Source organism: Perissodus microlepis, chromosome 11 (assembly GCF_051167445.1).
Source record: "Perissodus microlepis isolate ML-2025 ecotype Zambia chromosome 11, ASM5116744v1, whole genome shotgun sequence".
Lineage (NCBI taxonomy): Eukaryota > Metazoa > Chordata > Actinopteri > Cichliformes > Cichlidae > Perissodus > Perissodus microlepis.
In genome coordinates this window covers 36,263,225-36,282,426 of record NC_140471.1, presented here as the reverse complement: position 1 = coordinate 36,282,426, position 19,202 = coordinate 36,263,225, and the positions used below count along the sequence as shown (strand labels likewise).

The 19,202-nt window shown below is 49.7% G+C and overlaps 1 protein-coding gene and 1 long non-coding RNA gene across 2 annotated transcripts; one reads left to right on the top strand and one right to left on the bottom strand.

Annotated features, from left to right (window-relative positions):
• Positions 1-1,158: 1,158 nt before the first annotated feature.
• Positions 1,159-15,444, bottom strand: pik3r4 (phosphoinositide-3-kinase, regulatory subunit 4). Its single transcript, XM_084944560.1, has 21 exons — positions 15,194-15,444; positions 13,016-13,750; positions 12,774-12,907; positions 11,775-11,985; positions 11,297-11,689; positions 11,089-11,223; positions 10,787-11,008; positions 8,650-8,823; positions 8,396-8,541; positions 8,117-8,320; positions 6,961-7,162; positions 4,777-4,868; positions 4,132-4,354; positions 3,887-4,052; positions 3,645-3,809; positions 3,340-3,551; positions 3,099-3,230; positions 2,896-2,996; positions 2,735-2,823; positions 2,110-2,230; positions 1,159-2,032 (listed from the first exon to the last, which is right to left on the bottom strand). Exons 2-21 carry the CDS (start codon positions 13,731-13,733, stop codon positions 1,862-1,864), a joined length of 4,011 nt encoding a protein of 1,336 aa, XP_084800686.1. The 5' UTR covers positions 13,734-13,750; positions 15,194-15,444; the 3' UTR covers positions 1,159-1,861.
• A 28-nt stretch (positions 15,445-15,472) lies between these two features.
• LOC146378448 (uncharacterized) lies at positions 15,473-16,769 on the top strand. Its single transcript, XR_014801698.1, has 2 exons — positions 15,473-16,149; positions 16,317-16,769. It is a non-coding gene; the product is annotated as an uncharacterized LOC146378448 (long non-coding RNA).
• Positions 16,770-19,202: the final 2,433 nt, after the last annotated feature.

Genomic DNA, 19,202 nt, shown 5'->3' with positions numbered 1-19,202 from the left:
TCTGTGTGTGTCTGTCCGTGTGTGTGTGTGTGCGTCTGTGTGTGAATCTGTGTGTGTGTGTCTGTGTCTGCCCGTGTGTCCGTGTGTGTGCGTCTGTGTGTGTGTCTGTGTGCGTGTGCATCTGTGTGTGTGTGTGCGTCTGTGTGCGTGTGTCTATGTGTGTGCGTGTGTGCGCGCGCGTGTGTGTCCGTGTGTGCGTCTGTGTGTGTGTGTCTATGTGTGTGCGTGTGTGCGCGCGCGTGTGTGTCCGTGTGTGCGTCTGTGTGTGTGTGTCTATGTGTGTGCGTGTGTGCGCGCGCGTGTCCGTGTGTGCGTCTGTGTGTGCGTGTCTATGTGTGTGCGTGTGTGTGCGCGCATGTGTGTGTGTGTGCGTCTGTGTGTGTCTGTGTGCGTGTGCATCTGTGTGTGTGTGTGCGTCTGTGTGTCTGTGTGCGTGTGTCTATGTGTGTGCGTGTGTGCGCGCGCGTGTGTGTCCGTGTGTGCGTCTGTGTCTATGTGTGTGCGTGTGTGCGCGCGCGTGTGTCCGTGTGTGCGTCTGTGTGTGTGTCTGTGTGCGTGTGTCTATGTGTGTGCGTGTGTGTGCGCGCATGTGTGTGTGTGTGCGTCTGTGTGTGTCTATGTGTGTGCGTGTGTCTATGTGTGTGCGTGTGTGTGCGCGCATGTGTGTGTGTGTGTGCGTCTGTGTGTGTCTATGTGTGTGCGTGTGTCTGTGTGTGCGTCTGTGTGTGTGTCTGTGTGTGTGTCCGTGTGTGTCCGTGTGTGCGTCTGTGTGTGTGTGTGTCTGTGCGCGCGAGAGAGAAACTTTTTATTTAAAACTGTAAAAAATGAAGAAAGACATTTAAATGCACCTGTGCAGGACCAACACACAGATTCTCGTCTTCATATCTTAGTCGGGACATCTAATTGACATAATGCTTCCCTAACCCTGAGCCTAACTATAACCCTGAGCCTAACTATAACCCTGAGCCTAACTATAACCCTGAGCCTAAATATAACCCTGACACTAAAACCACATTGTGAGTCTAAATAACACCTTCAATGTGGCACTTTGGTCCCCACAAAGATGTCTAAACAGGTACACGTGCACACAGAGTTTTCAGGTCTCAGTTTACTTCAGGCCGTAAAGCATCGTTTCATACATGATGGTTTTATTTTCACACACACACAGATTCTGCTGGTTTGTGGAGCTCTGACAGTGTTCGATGCTTCTGAGCATCGTTCAGGTGAATCATCAGAACGAGACAGGAAGTTTACCTCAGGTGACTAATCTGTGCTCCTGATGTACGCAGTCCTTTTGTTAATAAAACACTTTCAAATGAAGCGAGAAGAACGTCACACGGACTCAACAGCAGTTCCCAAGTTGTGGATGGGGACCCCTGGTGGGCCCTGCAGGAACAACGTGGAGCTCAGCTGGAGGCGTCGCTGACGCTCCGATTTAAAGAAGCTGAATTACACCTGCACATGGAAAACTGAACTAAAGATGAATCAAAACAAGACTACATGTCCCATAATGCAACTCAACAGATTTACATATCCCTAAATCATCAGCGCAGCTATCAATCATGGTTCTAAAAATCAGGTTTCCTTCGTATCCAGGCAACAAGACTTAAGAGTGAAAAATGGCGTGTTCATCTGGCAGGAGCGAGATCAGCTGCACACCTGCACTTCCTGTCACCTGACACTGACGGACATGAAAAGCACAAACTAGTCGTCGGGGCTCAGAGTCTACAGCAGAGCATTTCACTTCCTGTTTGAACCACGTCTCGTGATGATGATGTAACCGTGTTCATGGGGAACAGGAGCGTGTGTCCATAAACACACACCTCCGTGCGTGCGTGTGCTGTGACGTCATCGGGGGCCCTCATTTCCAGACTTTGACGATGCCGTCTCTGGACGAGGTGACAATGAAGCCCTGCGTGGTCTGGAAGGTGGCGATGTCCGTGATGATGTCGTGGTGACCTAAGGGGAGGGACTCCGGGCCGCGGCGGGGCGAGTCCTCCACCACGCCGCTCTTCTGTTTGCTGTGGATCTCCTGCAGAGACGGCAGTGTTCAAAGGTGAAAGCAGGAAGAGTGTGTGTGTGTGTGTGTGCGTGTGCGTGTGTGCATACCTGTACGACCTCGGTCCCTTCGATGATCTTGCGGCTGTAGAGGACAGACGGGCAGTGCAGCGAGTCGTTGGCTCCGCCCGCCACAATGTACGACCTTTCCGGATACGCCAGGTCCCAGAACCTGAACGGAGGTCAGCAGAGGTCAACGGTCGCTCAGAGAAACTTCTAGAAAAACTGTTAAACGAACAGAGCCGTGAGCTCGTCCTGCTGCCATGTTTGATGTTCTGTGGGTCACAGAGCGGCGCTTACACCTGAGCGTCAGCTGACCCGATGACCCAGCGGTGTCAGCTGCACAGCTACGACATCATCTCTCCATGACTACGACTTCCTGCCAGGACCGAGCTTTGTAACTGTGGAGGGTGAAATACGACCCAGCCAGACCCAGAACTTCCTGTTGAGCTTCACTGAGTGAGCCTGGCTAATCTTAGCTAATGTTAGCTTTGCTGCTAACACAGGTGAACGATGTGCTACCAGCTACAGCGAGCTAACCTCAGCTAACCAGTCTGTGTGAGCTGGGCGCCGCTCGCTCAGCGACGTCAGTGATCCGTGGACTCCACCTGTGAGCTAACGATGCAGAGAACTGTGAGGTGGAGTGTTTGTGTGGATGTTTCTCTGTGGGTCACACCTGATCCTCATGTCAGAGCCGGCTGTGAGCAGCAGAGGGTTCCCGTCAGCAGGACTGCAGTAGATCCCGTTAATGCTGTGTGGGGACGGCTGCAGACACACAAACACACACCTCAGTGACACACACACACACACACACACACACACACCTCAGACACTCACCTGCATCTCAGAGAGTGGGGGTGCCGAGCTCGCCCACAGGGTGAATTTGCGGTCTCCGGTCTCCATGTCCCACATGGAGACTTCATTGTTCCCCTGCACAGCTGCAGACACACACACACACACACACACACACACACACACACACACACTTATGACTCTGTGGAGACTCTAACAGAAACGAACTCTGAGGCGACTCAGCTGACCTGCGATGACAGACGACTGGTAGAGCGGGTGCATCAGCAGCCGTCTGATTCGTGCTCGGGCAGGGTGGGAGTGGTTTGAGATGGGCAGCTGGAACCGCATATCCCAGCAGGCCATGGTGCCGCTGCTCGTACCTGCAGGAAACACAGAGACGTGAATGTTTCGTGTGACACCTGGGCGTACATCTTTGTTAAAACCGTTTTCCCGCCACCACAAACAGATTTCATGTGAGGACACACGGACCGAGGCAGAGCCAGCACTGGTGCATGTCCACGGCAAAGGACGTGATGAGTCCGAGGCGGAGGTCGTGGCGCAGCGTCCAGGCGTTGGAGTTGGAGCGGAGGTCCCAGCCGACCAGCGAGCCGTTGACGGTGGCGTACGCCAGCACCGACTGGGCGCCGGAGTTGAAGTGGTGGATGTCGACCGTGCAGCCGTCCTCCTGCAGGTCCAGAGACCTGAAAGAGCACAGACCGACTTCCTGTCAGATATCCTGGTGCTCATCTCAAACACGGCTGTTATCTTGAACTGTGTCGTCGGGTTTCTGTTACCTGCTCTGGAACGGCTGCACTTTGGGGGATTTTGGCGGTTTGTTGGCTTCGACGGCGAGCAGCTGGATGGATCCATTATCCGAGGCCACGGCTAAATAGTGCGAGCCCTGACAGAAGGTCAGCGTCTTCACGTGGCCGCCGATGCGAGAGTACGTCAACACCGACCTGCGGAGACACGGTGAGGGTCAGTGACTCCGCGGCGCCGCTTCTGCATGCAGGGCAGGCACACCTGAGGGCCTCACCTGGTGGTCGTGGTCTTTCCCTCCATCTTCTGGCTGTCCCACACTTTGACAGTACCGTCGTTGGAAGCCGTGGCGAAGATGGAGTGCTCGTCGGAGACTCGGATGCGGTTCACGGCAGCTTTGTGTTCGTGCAGGTGGGCGACCAGCAGGCCTTTCGGGTGCCACCCTGAAACAGTCACAGCTGTGTGAGGTGTGAGCTCGCCCGCGCCCCGCCCGAGGTCCGCTGCGAGTGCGGCGGCGCTTACCTGGAGGAGGAGGTCGGCTCTCCCACTCAGCGCTCTCCATCATCTGCTTGGCCATGCGCTCGGCACTGCACTGCTCCCTCTTCTGCTGCACCAGCTGCTGAAGCTCGGCCTTGCACGTGTTGAGGCGTCGCTGATAGGCGGGGCCGCTTGCCACCGACTGCAGCACGGGCACCGCCAGAGCCGCGGTGCTCTTCCTGATCTGACTCCCCGGCCCGTCGGCGGCCTGCGAACGGACCCAAACCCAAGTTTAGCGACTGAAAGGAACCAGAAGCACAGAATTATCTCCCATCATGCCCCGGGGCGCGCGAAAGGAAGGCGTGAAACCTTAGTCGAGCAGGTTTCCTCCCACTGCAGGATCCTGAAGATGAACTCTAACGATGGTTCCTCTTCCACAGCACTGACACACAATTACGTTAGAACATGATGACGACACAGCTGCAGGTATGATGAAGAACCCAGAAAGTTTACCCACAATGCATTGTTTTGAGTGTTGTCTGGGGAGCTGTCAAACTACAAATATCCCTGATGCTTTTAGACCCGCCCCTCTGTACCTGCAGCCTCTAAACTCTGAGAATAGTCGTGCACATCTGCTCTCAGACTAAATGGGACCCGGCACAGCATCGTATGAATGTCGGGTGGCGTTACCGTGGCGGGCTGGCTGGAGGGCGGCTCCTGAGATCCAAACATGCTCTTCCACTCCTCGTTCATGGTGGAGTCCTGCTTGGTGTGCTTCCTGGCTGTGGGACAGACATGCAAACAGGACGTTAACCACGCAACCACGAGCTCAGATGAAGCAGCTTCCACAATCGGTGAAACTAAATCCGAGGAGAAGGCAAAACAAATGTTTATGTCACACAAAGAAAAGTTCAAATAATCCTTCATGTGCTCATCGAGATGAGATACTTTTATTTTGGAGGGCTTTGATTAGACGCAGTGAATCTGTCGGCCGCTCTCTGATCACAAAGCCAACGTGATTAATGAGACAGATCAGAGAGCGTCTTTCTTCAACAATCTGCTGCTCTCACATGTCTGGCTGCAGATGGAGCCGATTACTGTGGCGGAATTACACAAAAACATCTGGAACAGGATTATTTCAAAGCAGCGGGACCTTTTACATACCCCACAAGAGACAGTCATCACAACAGACACATGGAAACACTCGACAAAACAGTAAGCATCAGAGCTGAAACCCTGCAGTTCCTCTAACGTCCAGCAGAGGCAGCAGTGGGTCGTGTTTACAGCCTGATCAGCAGACCAGCTGCAGGAACAGGAAAGTGCAATGAAGCACAAACAAAACAACAACACTGAAGTTCAGTTCAGTTTCATGTCACGTCTTTGTTGATGTCACTCAGCTGTGAAACTGTAAAAAATGTGGGAGGAGCTTACCCGCCTCTAAGACCAGGGCTGGGTTTTGGATATCGATGTTCTGATTAAAATCGATTCTGGCTTGGATAACGTGATATCAATTCATTAAAATCCTGAATAGATTTTTAAATATAAATTTATTTTGCCTGAAACGCCAGAATCTCAGGTTAAATCTCACAAAATTTCAAGAACCACCAAACAGTAAAACAGTAAATGAGAGCAGGAACACGGCTTCTGCACAAACGTAAACACACAGCGCCGACGCATCAGAGTCAGCGAGATGTCGCCTTTCTCACCCGACGGCACGGACACGGTCGGGGCTGAAAGCCGACAGCTCGCCGATTCTGATGTTTTGGCGGGTCCGAGCTTTGTGTTCACGCCCTTTTTGCGCTGATTCTGAAGCTGCAGGTTTGATGTCTCTCCAAACAATATTGACCGAACCAGCAGCAAAAGAAGATCCAAACTACGCTTCACATAAACATCGTCATGGACTCACTCTGACTTTTGCTGTTTTGCTTCCACCACACTTCATGCACAGCTCGCTCTCTCTCAGCAACAGGTTCCCGTCTGAATCTGTTTTCTGCATTATTCGCTTGTTTATTACGCACAAGTCTACGCTGTTTACAGCCTGTCGGCCGCTGGGTTTTTTACATTTAACTGCCTTCCGACCAGAAAGCCTCATCTCTGTTCAAACTGAAGACATTTAGACTTCAGTGATTGCTCAGCTGTGATCGAACCTCTGTGACTCTGCTTCACTTCAGCAGCATCAGCTTCACGCGTTGATTCACGGTTTGCTTCAGTTTTTGATCGACTGCAGAAGATTTTGAAGCTTCTCTGCTATAAAAAGCCAGAACAGGAAAACCTGCTTCACGTTTTATCCTCAGTTACTTTGACACAAAGACGTCTGCTGTGATGCTCACACCTCTGATGGAGTCTCAGTGTCAGCTTTGTCTTATACATGGATACGTGCTGACAAACGATCAGAGTTATAATATTTTTGGCTGTCTGAGGCAAAATTTCCCCGATTCAAATCGAATCAGGACCTTGTGAATCAGAATGGATTCTAGAAATCAGTGACGGTACCCGGCCCTACCTAAGACCAACTCAGCTTCACCACAGTGAAGCCTCAGTGTCGAACATTGGCTGTGGTGCCGCGGACACGCTCCACGACGAAAACTCTAAAGCTCCTCGATTTAACATGGCCCAGGCGCGCAGTTTAGAGTGACCACATACGAAGTTGATCCAATAAATCCCGAGGAGCAGTTTGCAAAAGTGTGACACCTGGAAATGGTCGAATCCGCACCAGAATGGCATCTTTAATTAAAAATGGCCGACTTCCTTCTGGGTTTGGGACGTGGGTCCGGTGGACTTTTTGGTTCATGTTAGCACGTTACAACTGTGTACCAACTTTCATATGTGTATGTGAAACTCAGCGGTTCGCTGTGTGGATGGGATGTGGGTTACCTCGCTTGTCCTCGCCCTCGGCTTTGGGTTTGATCAGGTCCACTTGGCGGCCGGTGATGCCGAGCGTGGCCAGGTCGATGACGCCGGTCTGGCCCGCCTCCCCCGCGTGGCTCTGCTCGCCCATGTTGGCTTTGGCCTTGTTGGATTTCAGCATGAAGTCTTTGAGCGCCAGCAGCTTGTCCTCCTCGGCCTCGGTCATGCCCTGAGAACAGAGTCAGCACGGCGGTGATCATTGGATCATTTGCTGTCAACAAGTCGTGTGAATAAAATGAGGTGGGAGGAGTTAAAGCACATCGTCTCCTTCCACTCGTCTCTGCTGTGAGCAGAAAGGCTCATTCACTTATTATGAAGGTGGAAACGATCAGTCAGGCTGTAAGCATGTTCATTTTAACATGGGAGTCTATGGGGACTGAGTCGCTGCTGCCTCTGCTGGACACCAGAGGAACTGATCATGATCACGCAGGAGGAGCTCTGAGACGGAGCAGACTTATCCTTATCTACACTCCTCACACTGACGAGGTGATAAACCTCTGGATTCCTCAGTTTGAACTTCTGCCGTCCACATGATTAATCATCATCTCTGTTTCCTCATTTCCAGTAACAGGAACTAATCAGAGGCGAAATGTGTTTAACTGTGTCGAGAAGGTCGACCACATCCAGTCAGGAACAAACACCGACAGCCGCAGAAGAATTTAGGTTTCAAATCAGCTGGACAAACAAATCTTTTATCTTCAGAGAAACCACGACATGAAAAGCCTCGGTCTCATGTCAGTGAAGAACGTGCAGATGCAGGTTTCATGCATGAAGCTGAGCGAGGGCGGAGCCGTGCAGGAGGCTAAACGCTGCTCGTCGTTTTCTTTTTGCTAAATGTGTTTAATTCATTAACCTGTCAGATCTCATGCTGGCCTCTCACTGAGCATGCTCGTGATAGACTGTATAAAGTGACTAAAAGCAGTGCAATTAAAATGTGAATGCAGATTTGTGTGTGTAAACAACAGGCTAAAAGCTGTGTGTTGCTGCCCCCTTGTGACTGCAGCCAGCATTGCTGCAGAGAAACATCATGGCGCAGCAAGCACAGCCTGCAGTTCCTGTAGCATCCAGCAGAGGCAGCAGTGAGTCGGAGCCCATAAGCTGCCGTGTGAAAACGTGTTCTCACCTGTGAGAGCAGCTTCTTGAGGAGCTGGGCGATGGCCGGGTCATCGGGCGTGGGGCATTCGGGGATGGTGCCCGCGCGCTTCTTCTGGCGCAGCAGCAGGTGTCTGAAGAGCGTGGCGATGTCTTTGGAGCGCAGGGCGTAGTCGAAGATGGAGCGACTCACGGGCTCCTTCAGGACACTGAGCAGAACAAGCTCCTTATCGATCTGCGGGGAGATGAAGACGGATGAAGTGAGGAGGACGCAGGAGGCGCGAGCGTGACGACGGTGGCGCGGACTCACCTGGATGATGGGCTGGGTGACGAAGGGGTTGAGGTGGGGCATCAGCTTGCAGTAGACGTCGGCGACGTTGAGGTGCTGCGCGACTACGGTGATGAAGCCCACGGCGCCGTAACGGATCCACAGGTTGGGGTGGCACAGGAACGGAGCTACGGCAGGCGGGAGGAGACAGACCGGGTTTAGTGACATCACGTCCACGGCTAAAACACGTGAAAGCCGCTGGAGGGAAACAGCTCCTGAGACTCCACCCCGCTTACCGATGTCGCCGACGAACTCGTAGATGTGCGGTTTCTGCAGCAGACCCAGCTGGCACATGCAGGTGAGCGCGTTCAGGGCTTTGTAGATGACGAACTCCTCGGTGTCGCTCAGACCCTGCTGCAGCAGCGGCTTCAGGATGGACGAACTCTGCCAGCCGACGTACGCCGCCACGCCTGCAGACACACACAGGGAGAGGGAGCGTTTCTTATTTCCTGCTTTATTTTGTATTCATCAGTTTCACTTCCTCCCCCTGTTAGTTGTTCCTCCTTTCAGACTGTTTGCCCCGCCCGCTTTAGCGTCACCTTCTCTTCTACGTCCTTACATTTACATTCAATGATGTCTTTATGACCTCGGATCATGAGTTAACATGTTTATGCTCTCCTTTGTTTGTTTGTTTGTGTTTTTCTGGAGATCTTGAAGCTTTTGATTCCTCAGAATTATTGTTGGTTAAAAATACAGAAAAACTGATTGGACTTCTATGGCGATGTCACCGAGTACGGCTGCTCGATTATGGCAAAAATGATAATCACAATTATTTTCACTGAAATTGAGATCTCGATTATTTGACGGTATTTATTTAACCCTTTAAGACCGACCATAGAACCAAGTCCGCCAGAGCTTATATTATATTTTTACATGCTGTAGAGCCATTTGTGGGAGCATTTCAAGTTGCTATACATCAATACAACTGTTATAGCCCATATTTTAATCATATGTCTGCATTAAGTCCATAGTAACTACATTAATTGCAAAAAAGTGCAATAAACTACAAAAAAATTAAAAATCGTTTTTTGTTTTTTAACATATATTTCTACTTGGAGAAATTTAAGAGGTTTATCCCTCAAAACTTTAAATACAAAAAAGTTGCAAAAAAATAGTTTACAACAACAGGAAATTTATTTTGAGTGTCTTCATAGTTTTATTTTGGAGATACAGCAATTTTTATATACTGCAGGAAAAACGAAAAACAATCCTGTGATGCAAATTTGCAAAGAAAACAGCAGGTGCATCAAAATAAACTATTTCCAGCAGTGCAATTCGAGTTCTAAGCATCCCAGCAACTATTCAGAAAAGTCAAACATGACTTATAAAAACACCAGTACAGGCTTTTAAGGCCTACAAGTAAAAAACTACATTTTCCGCGAAAATGACGTCACTTCCGGTTTCGGGCAGGAAATGGCGGACATGCGATAGTTCGCGTTGACGTCTTTTTCATTGTGGGAAGTATTATGAACAGCTGATCGTGTTTCTGGAATATTATGTTTTTGTTGCTGCAAGTGCTTTTATGCACTTTTTGCAAAGCTGTATGTGGAACCGAGGACAAGCTGATGGCATAAGATGTAAGTACAAGTCCTCTGGTTTCATATGCAAATATAAAATAGTGCAAATACTGATACCAGTGCAAATGTTTGCAATATAAAAAATAAATGAAAAATGTAAACATCTATGTTCAGTGAACTTTGCAGTGTTGCTCTGTGGTGCAGCTACGACACCGTAGCAAAGTTTACACACTGTGTCTGCTTGATCCACGTCTGACTCTGTGAACCCATAATGTTTCCACACCACTGAAGGTTTTTACCTCTCTTTTCAACCAACGGCAGTCACTCTCCTCTCCAAATAACTTCTGCTTAGCTTTCCGAGCTTCCCTCGGGTCCTCTTAATTGTTGTGACGCGTGTTCGAAACGCAGAGAGGTGCGCTCGATTTGCCACACGGAGCAGCGCGAGAGTAAAGCACGAGGGAGGGGCTAATAATCGGCTCAGTCATTTTTAATGATCGTTGAAAGCCCAGATCGTAATCGAGATTAAAATTCGATTAATTGAGCAGCCCTATCACCGAGTCTACATCAGTTTAACGAGGCAGAGAAGCAGAAACACGCACAGGTATCCTGAACGATCTGTCTCAGCGGCTGAGAATATTACTCTTCCAGCCAGAAGATGTTTGTGGCGTCGAGACTGAGGAGCTTCTACGTCTGCTTCACTCCAGCCTTCAAACACTGGCCTCTAAAGCCTGTAAACTGTGATGGAAGAGAACTACACTTGTCTTTAGCTGCTGCCGGTAGCTAACCTCACAGCACACCAGCTGCAGTTCCCGCTTCTGGCCACAGAGGCCGCTGCTGCTAAGTTTGGCGCGCTTACCCACGATGCTGTCGAAGAAGGCGCCCCGCAGGTGCCAGTCGTTCTTGTCGTTGAGGAAGGTGATCATGTGGGACAGCAGGACGTCATTGGCTTTCTGCCGGCCGAAGAAGACGCAGAGGCACGTGATGCCGTTCTCCATCAGCGACTGCTTGACGATGTTCTCCGAGTCGCTGAGCAGCGTCACCACCTTCTGCTGCACCATCTCGTGCAGCGCTTGCAGCTCTGCACAGCACACATACAGCGAGCTCGTCACACGGACGCACAGCGACGCATTTATAAGCAGCACCGAGGGCGGGGCATACCTGAGTCGTAGTTTTCGTTGGGGTGGAGCGCTTCCTCCGCGTCCTCGCTGCTCAGGTCCTGCTCCGTGTTCACGTTGTTTTCCTGGACCAGCTCCAGGAAGCGCAGCGCGCTCTCGGCCAGGTGGGCGATGTTTTCTGAGAGGAGAAAGAAGGCGTCAACGATCTAAACCTGCGCGGCGTGCGTCTGCGGCGTTTCTGAGTCACTGACCTGCGTACGCCAGCCTGACGATGGTAGCGTCGTCCTGGGCGAGGTGGGCAATGCCCGGCAGGATGTACTCGGGGTAGATGTTCACATCGTTCCTCGGGACCTCCTTCACCAGCGCCAGTACCTTGGCCAGCGTCCGCACGGCCTGGGCGCGCACGCGAGGCATGGGGTCGTTGCAGAAGTGCAGCAGGTACGGCGTGATGCGGTCCAGCAGGACGTCCACGCTGAGCCGGGGGGCCAGGTGGAGGACGAGCTCCAGCGCGGCGAGCTTGGAGTCGCAGCAGTGCAGCGTCTGGAGGCAGGAAGTGATGACGGAGACGAGCACGATGAGGCCCTGCTCCTCACGGGAGCTCGTCACGCCATCGCTGCCATCCTGGGGCGAAGAGGAGGCGGAGCCTGAGGGGAAACAAACAACAACAGTCAGGTTTCGGCAGCAGCAGACTTTCACCCTCTCCAAGTTTCACCCTCAAAGACGCGTCACCTCCGTGCAGGTTGTGCAGGATGTTGTCGAGGTCTTTGCGGATGATGAGCACGCGCTCGTCCGCCGACTGGAACGTCTCTTTGGCGAACTGCGCCATGTACGGCTGCAGGAAGGTGTAGAAGATGTCCGGGAACGCTTTGCCTCGCTGCTGCTTCAGATACTCCTCTGCCGTCAGGCGCTTCTCGGGCTCCCGCTGCACCATCTGGGCCACCTGACAGGAAGCACACACACACCGGTAAAGACCTCGCTGTGGGCGCTGCACTCGCCGCCTTCAAAGTAAGACCAAGTAAGAGCTCCACACGACCTCAGCTCGACCGGGAAGTAGACGCTTCCATTTGATGAAACATTTATTTTTACTTTGTCAGGATTTGCGGAGGGCCGAGCCGCGGCGCTCAGACGCCGTTTCCTTCCTTAAGAGCGGTTCTTGTAACTTCCTGTTTGTTTTTGGCCAAACGTCTTTTTATTATAACAGCGAAACATTCTCCCCGAGTTTCAATGAATGAACTTTCAGAATATAACACACCTGCACCACATCCTGCTTCCAACACACACACACACACACACACACACACACACACACACTGAGCCTGGTTCTGCTGGAGGTTTCTTCCTGTTCAAAGGGAGTTTTTCCTTCCCACTGTCTCCAAAGTGCTGCTCATAGGGGGTCATGTGATTGTTGGGCTTTTCTCTGTATGTATGATTGTAGGGTCGACCTTACAATATAAAGCGCTTTGAGGCGACTGTTGTTGTGATTTTCGCTCTGTATAAATAAAGTTCAATTGAAAAAAGATTCTTGGCTCTTTCACCTGCCCAGGTTTTAAAGACTTTTCCTGTTGGTGGAAAATTCCACAAAAGGCAGCACCTCAGAGTTTTTTAATGCAAGTCCAGAATAACCTGTTTGATCAAAGAGTGAGAATCTAACATTTGTCAGCCTGAAGTCACAACAGCTCATCTTCAGCTGCTCTGTGCTGAATTACCAGCCGGGTCATAAATCAGTACCAGCTCTCTGACGCTGCGGTCCTCGATCTTCATGAGGACCTGCTCCGTCTGGAAGTGTCCTTTACGATACGCCAGCAGCTGGGACAGATCGAAGAGCGGGACGCCCTCTGTGAACAGCTCAGCGATCACACAGCCTGAAAACACACACACACACAGATGAGGTCTGGTGTTCCTCTGAGTGCAGAAGCACACAAACATTATCACCGGAAGTGTGATGGAAGCTTTCAGAAACGCCTCCGTACCTGCAGAGAAGATGTCCATGGCCTGCTTCAGCTCCCCACGGCTCCTCTGGTTGTTGTTGGTCAGGTCCACCAGCGGCGTGTTCTGGTCGCTCTCCGTGGTAAACATGCTTCCATCTACGAACCTCTCGGGGGCGATGTAGCACGTCCTCCTCCTGGACGTGTCGAAGAAGTAGTTGAAGTCGGCGGGGTTGTCTTCGGGCAGGTAGGTGGGCTTGAAGCTGGCAAAGTCGGTGAGCAGCACCCAGTTCCAGCTGGTCACCATCACGTTCTCTGTCTTGATGTCCCCGTGACGCACGCCAGCCTTGTGAGCCTGGTCGACGGCGTTGAGGATCTGGAAGGCGAGCCAGCGCTTCTCCACGTTGTTGAGGAACGGCCGCGTGCTGATGCGGTCGTACAGGTTGTCCCGAACGTACTGGCGGAACAAGATGGCGGCCTTCTCGGTGAGAGAGGTTTTCTGGAAAGGCAGGCAGTTCTGGCAGGAGTGCAGGCGAATCTTCAGCTCCTCCAGCTCCTGCTTGTGGCTCGTCAGCGGCAGCGACGGGTCCTGGATGGCGAAGACCTTCACCACCACCAGGCCCTCGCGATGTTTGGCCCGGGCCACCTTGAAGAAGCGCGTGCTGCCCAGGCTCTTATCGTACTCGTGATCGACGATGTCGGAGAAGTAGCTGTCCACGGACAGGATCTGAGAGGGGGCGATGCCCGCTAGCTGGTTCCCCATCGTGCCTCGAAGCTGCGCTGCAGAAAGACAAACAGGAGGAGAGGTGTACACGCACATAGTGAGTGAAGAAGAAACACCCAGTGCATCATGGGAATCCCCGGCAGCCTACGTCTATTGCAGCATAACTAAGGGAGGATTCAGGGTCACCTGGTCCAGCCCTAACTATATGCTTTAGCAAAAAGGAAAGTTTGAAGCCTAATCTTGAAAGTAGAGATAGTTTCTGTCTCCTGAATCCAAACTGGAAGCTGGTTCCACAGAAGAGGGGCCTGAAAACTGAAGGCTCTGCCTCCCATTCTACTTTTAAATACTCTAGGAACAACAAGTAGGCCTGCAGTGTGAGAGCGAAGTGCTCTGATAGGGTGATATGGTACTACAAGGTCATTAAGATCAGATGGGGCCTGATTATTTAAGACCTTGTATGTGAGGAGCAGGATTTTGAATTCTGGAGTTCTGAAGATCACAGAGCGCCTGTGTGGACATGTCTTTAGTTCAGGGCCCAGCCCGGCTATGTCGTGTTTTCCGGGTTTCTTTCTTTGGCCTCCTGCTCCATATCAGCCTTTGGGGACGAGCTTTGCATGAAACGTGACTGATCCAGAAGCTGTTTAGGGGGAGAGTCTCTGCTGCCTTACTGAATAGAAGGTTTGAGAATGAAAAATGTGCTTGACCCTCGAGTATGTGCCTGCAAATATTTTTAGTTCTTGTAGGTTTTATTTGGGGGGTGTGGTCGGGGTCAAACAGGCTGTCAATCTGTAGTTTTCCATGTAAATATATCAGACGTCAGCTGTCGGTGTGATGTTGGGTTTCATTGTGCTGCTGTGGTGTTTAATGTCTCTGTGCAGGAGTTTGGATAAATGTGGACGACCTCGTGCCCAGCCCGTGGCTCCGGGCTCTGCTGCTCGGCGTCCATCCTCCCTCCTCTGTTTGTCATCTTTAAACCAAGACGGTAGAAACACGAGCTACATCTGCTCATTTCCTACAGATTGTTGTGAGGACGACACGTATCTGCCCACGTTAAACTGTGACATCACTAGTAACGTGGGCAGGTATTAAACCGCCGACGGGTGAACAGGCGTGTAAACTGGAGTGTCCGTGGAGCTGATCGGTGGTGTGTGAGGAAAATGTCCGCTCGTTATTTACGTTACAGAAACCCAGAGATACGAGACCAGGCGTTAGACTTTCTAATTTCCGTTTTTAATTAAAAATAATTTCGCTGTAGTCTGGAAATAATATCGATGCGTGTATGCATTTGCACGAGCTGGAGATCTTTAATCTGGAAGATGTAAACGGATCCAACAAGTTAAGCTGGGACACCGGCCTGACCCAGAGGAACATCAGCGGGAGAGCCTGAGCTTCCAGAGCTCGGAGTGAAACCGGCTGTGAGACCACAAACACACTAAAACACTCGGAGGCTAACAGTTAGCATCTCTCTGAGGGAAGTACACGGTAAAAAGCAGACAAACCTGCAGCCGTTCGCTCTCACAGGTACTGCTGCTATTAGCTTCAGCGTGCTAGCAGCGCTAGCACTGATGCTAAAGGCTGCTAACGGGAACAGGCTTCAGGCTGATCCGCCGATCCGGGTCTTCATGTCGGCTCTCCTCCTGCCACCGCAGTACCGACCCACCGTGCTCAGATAAACGAGGATAAACAACAAACCGGCCGGACTCGCTCAGCTAATCGATCCGCTGTTTCCAGCTGTTATTGTGTTTCCGGGTTACAGCGGAAGCGGAAGCATCCTTAAGCACCAACCGCGGTAGTTCCAAAGATCGTATATCAGCGTGTGAGGCTCTCTGTCGATCCAAGTATCCGTGTCGGCTCACTGACCGGTCAGCGCGGTGGAGCAGCGCGTTACTCTGAGTCACAGAGACAAGGTCCGGGGTTTGAATCCGGCTGGCTCTGCCTGTGCGGAGTTTCCGTGTTCTGCCTGTTCCTGTGGGTTCCTACCACAGTCCAAACATACCTGTGAGGTTACCTGAGAGTCTTCTTATAATTATGTTTATTTATAAATGATGAAAAGGTGAGCAATAAAGTGTTGCTTTCAATAATAATCAGACATTTCCTAAATCATTGAGCCAGGTCATGACCTCCACCAAAACATCTCCCAGACCCTGTTTGTCGGGTGTTTGGGTAACTGATTGAAAATGTGACGTCATTTCACGTCATTTCACGTGAAAACAGTCACACAGCGATAAAAAGAAACACAAAAAATGGCAAGAAGCTGTTGTATTATTAAGTGGAATAGCCGGTCGCATGACACCCACGGGAAGCCGACGGGTAAAGAGATCGGTTGTTATCGGATTACATCGTGGAAGAGAAATTGTTTAAGCCATGTTTCCGAAGTAACAAAGAGCCGATGGATGGCCTGGATTGCAGCCATTCAAAGAGCAAATATAACGTCCCAGAACACTCCAGCTCACAGGTTAGTCTGCTCCAAGCATTCCCACAAAGGTCAGTCTTCTGTTGTAATTTATCGTAACATAATTGTTGATGTAGGTTACAAATAAGTCTTAATTTGAATTGAATTTGTTGTGCTTTGCTGCTTTGTTCACTGTGGCTTTGCGGGCTAATGTTTGTTGTGTTTTGTAGGAAAACCAGCCAACAAAATGCTGGAATGTGATCCAGACTGGGCCCCTCTATCAGCCTGGGTCATACCGAGTTTAAAGCTGCTACCACAGCGAGATCTGATCGGTGAAGAGAGAGAGCGAGATCAAAACAGCCACGAAACGTCCGCATATATGTGCCCAAGGGTTGTACTGAAGCAATCGAGTGATGAATAACTGTTTCAGTATGTTGTTGTTTTTGTTTTTGTTTTTTTTGCATTGTTGATTTGTTTTTCACCGAAGCAGCTAATAAAGCACGATGGAATATCTTGTAAGATTCTATAATAGAATGAAACAGTAATGCTGTGAGATGGAATCGTCCAAATCACCAAAGTAAACTGGACCTGGGCTTGTTGCAGGATCTGAAGTAACTAAACATGTTGTGAGTGTGTGCACTCTCACTGAGGACCATATAATAATAAATATGTGCGTGATGAAAGTTTGGCAGCAGGCTGACGTCCTTACTCCACTCTGTGCTCGTGTGGGTCTGACCCTTTCACTCCTTTGATTTGTTCCTCGTACTTTTTTTTGCCTCTTCGTCACGTCTGTCTTCGTGCGGAGCTGCCGTGTTCTCCGTCGTTTTGTACAGAACTGTTTTTGGGGCAAATAAAATGCAAGTAGGGATTAAAACTGAAGAATTAATGGTTACGGGTGCTGGAAATACTAGCGCTTGATGCAGTGTTTTGATTTTGTTGCCACTCATACCCACAATGCAATGGACGAAAGTCACGTGGTCTGTCAATCTCTATATGTGAGAGATTGAGTGCGTGAGAGAGCCATTATTCAGGGTTCCTTAGTGATTCATTAGCTGTTAATTAGTGGGTTATACAGACAGTAAATTGCCAGTTAAACCAGTCCTGTCTTAGAATAACCATTATGAACAATATTTATAGCAATAATTAACTGTAATGTCCTATAAAATATTAAAATAATGAGTACAGCTCACTGTCACACCCGGAGACAACTGGAAGCACTGTGAGGGTCATGTTTTTAGACTTCTTCAGTGCCTTTAATTCAGTCACCTGGAGTCACCTGACTGCATGGACAGTCGGTTACCTCACCAGCAGATCACAGAGGCTTCAGGACTGTGAGTCTGAGGTGCTGGGATGCAGCACCTGCACATCAACACCAGTAAGATGAAGGAGATGGTGGTCGACTTCTGGAGGAAACCACCACCCATCCACGGTTTGGACATCGGGGGTGTACAGGTACAAATACCTCCATGTTCAACTGAACAATAAGCTGGACTGGTCGGATAACGCTGACACTCTGTACGAGAACAGCCAAAGTCTGCTCCATCTGCTGGCAGGCTGAGGCCTTTTGGGGTGTGTGGGACATCACTGACACTATCTTGTATGGGGGTTGTCTGCTGGGGAAACGGACAGGAAACAGCTTAATAGACTGTTAATGAGGGCCAGCTCTGTCCTGGACAGTGCCCTAGATCCCATAGAGGAGGTGGGTGTATACAGGCCAACCCTCCCGATTATTCCGGGAGAATCCAGAATTTCAGTGCCCCTCCCGAAAATCTCCCGGAACCACCATTCTCCCGAAAATCTCCTGATTTTCCACCCGGACAACAAAAAAAACATATTCCAGAATTCATAGCGTGGCCCAGCCAATTCCAGTTTCCAACAATGGCGGCAGCGACTTTTAATTTAATTTTTAAGTTTTAATATTACTCGTTCTGAGTCGCAAAATAAACTTTTAGCATATTTTCAGGCGAGAATGTAGCTGCAAATATCTGAGCCAGCGATAACAGCGAACTCCCGGCGCATCGTTTCAAACTCCCAGCGGTCTTTCGCTTCTCAGGTTAAACATGATATATAAGTCACTTAGATAACTTAAACATGTTATTGTTTGATTTTTTTCAGTGTTTTATTTGTTCCTGAGTAAATCGGTTTGGCTGAGATTAACGTTATTAGATTAGATTCAATAAAACTTTATTAAAGGACCCGGCCCACTCAGACTCCTCGCTCAGGGTCCTCAGGTGGATGCAGCCTCTGAATTTGGACAGTTCCGGCGGGGGGACAGTAATAACGGTGACATTTAACTTCCCTGAAATAAATAATTTTAAATAAATAATTTCTATTATGGACAAATATAAAAACACATGTAATAATAAATTTAGCAGTGAAATATAAGTATCAGCAATAGTTACAGGTAGTACTGATATCTGTTATAAGATAAATCATATGATATGACGTATTCGTAGTAGTAGTACTTGTAGTATTTGGTGGTAGTGAGTCATGTGCTGCAGCACATAGGATCTGTGTTTTGACCAGAGGAACTTTCTGGCTCGGTGAGCTAAGTCATCTGAAACCTAACAGGAAGTGAGGTGACTGTGTATTCAAAATAAAAGCCAGCCAGCAGCGGCGTTATGGCTAACCTGTCTGCCCAGGTGGGTATGAAAAGCGCTTTTTCAAACACTGCCCTTAAAAAACAGCACTGCTTCGCCATTAGTCAATTCTCATCTTACCTGTTTTATACTTAAAACCGTATAAAAACAAGTATACAACAGGCACACGCTGAGGTGTAATACTTATGAAATAAGCAAATTCAGAAAATGCTTGAAAAATTGCAGCGCAGCTTCATTAGAATAAAAAATTAATTAATTTATAATTAATAATAATAATTAATTAAGTTTCAGTGCAGGAGCTGGTGTAGTTGCTTTAGTCGATATATTTTTATTTGTATATTTTATTTTGATATAATAAGTGGTTTAGGCCTCCCCGCTCCGCCTGTTTGCAGCCTCCGCGTTTATGATTTTATTTCGCTGCTGATGTTTAATTTTTACTGAAAGCAGTAACACCTCGGTTGTTGAAAGATCCGTCAGAGGACCCCCCCATTTCCGCTGCCGGTCTTATTTTGAAAG

Excerpts from the sequence above, each read along its gene's own strand:
- pik3r4 (XM_084944560.1), bottom strand. The coding sequence starts at position 13,733 with ATGGGGAACCAGCTAGCGGGCATCGCCCCCTCTCAGATCCTGTCCGTG. Across the intron at positions 8,321-8,395 it reads TCACCCAGCCCATCATCCAG|ATCGATAAGGAGCTTGTTCT; the intron begins GTGAGTCCGCGC and ends ATCTCCCCGCAG. Across the intron at positions 7,163-8,116 it reads TCAAGAAGCTGCTCTCACAG|GGCATGACCGAGGCCGAGGA; the intron begins GTGAGAACACGT and ends CTCTGTTCTCAG.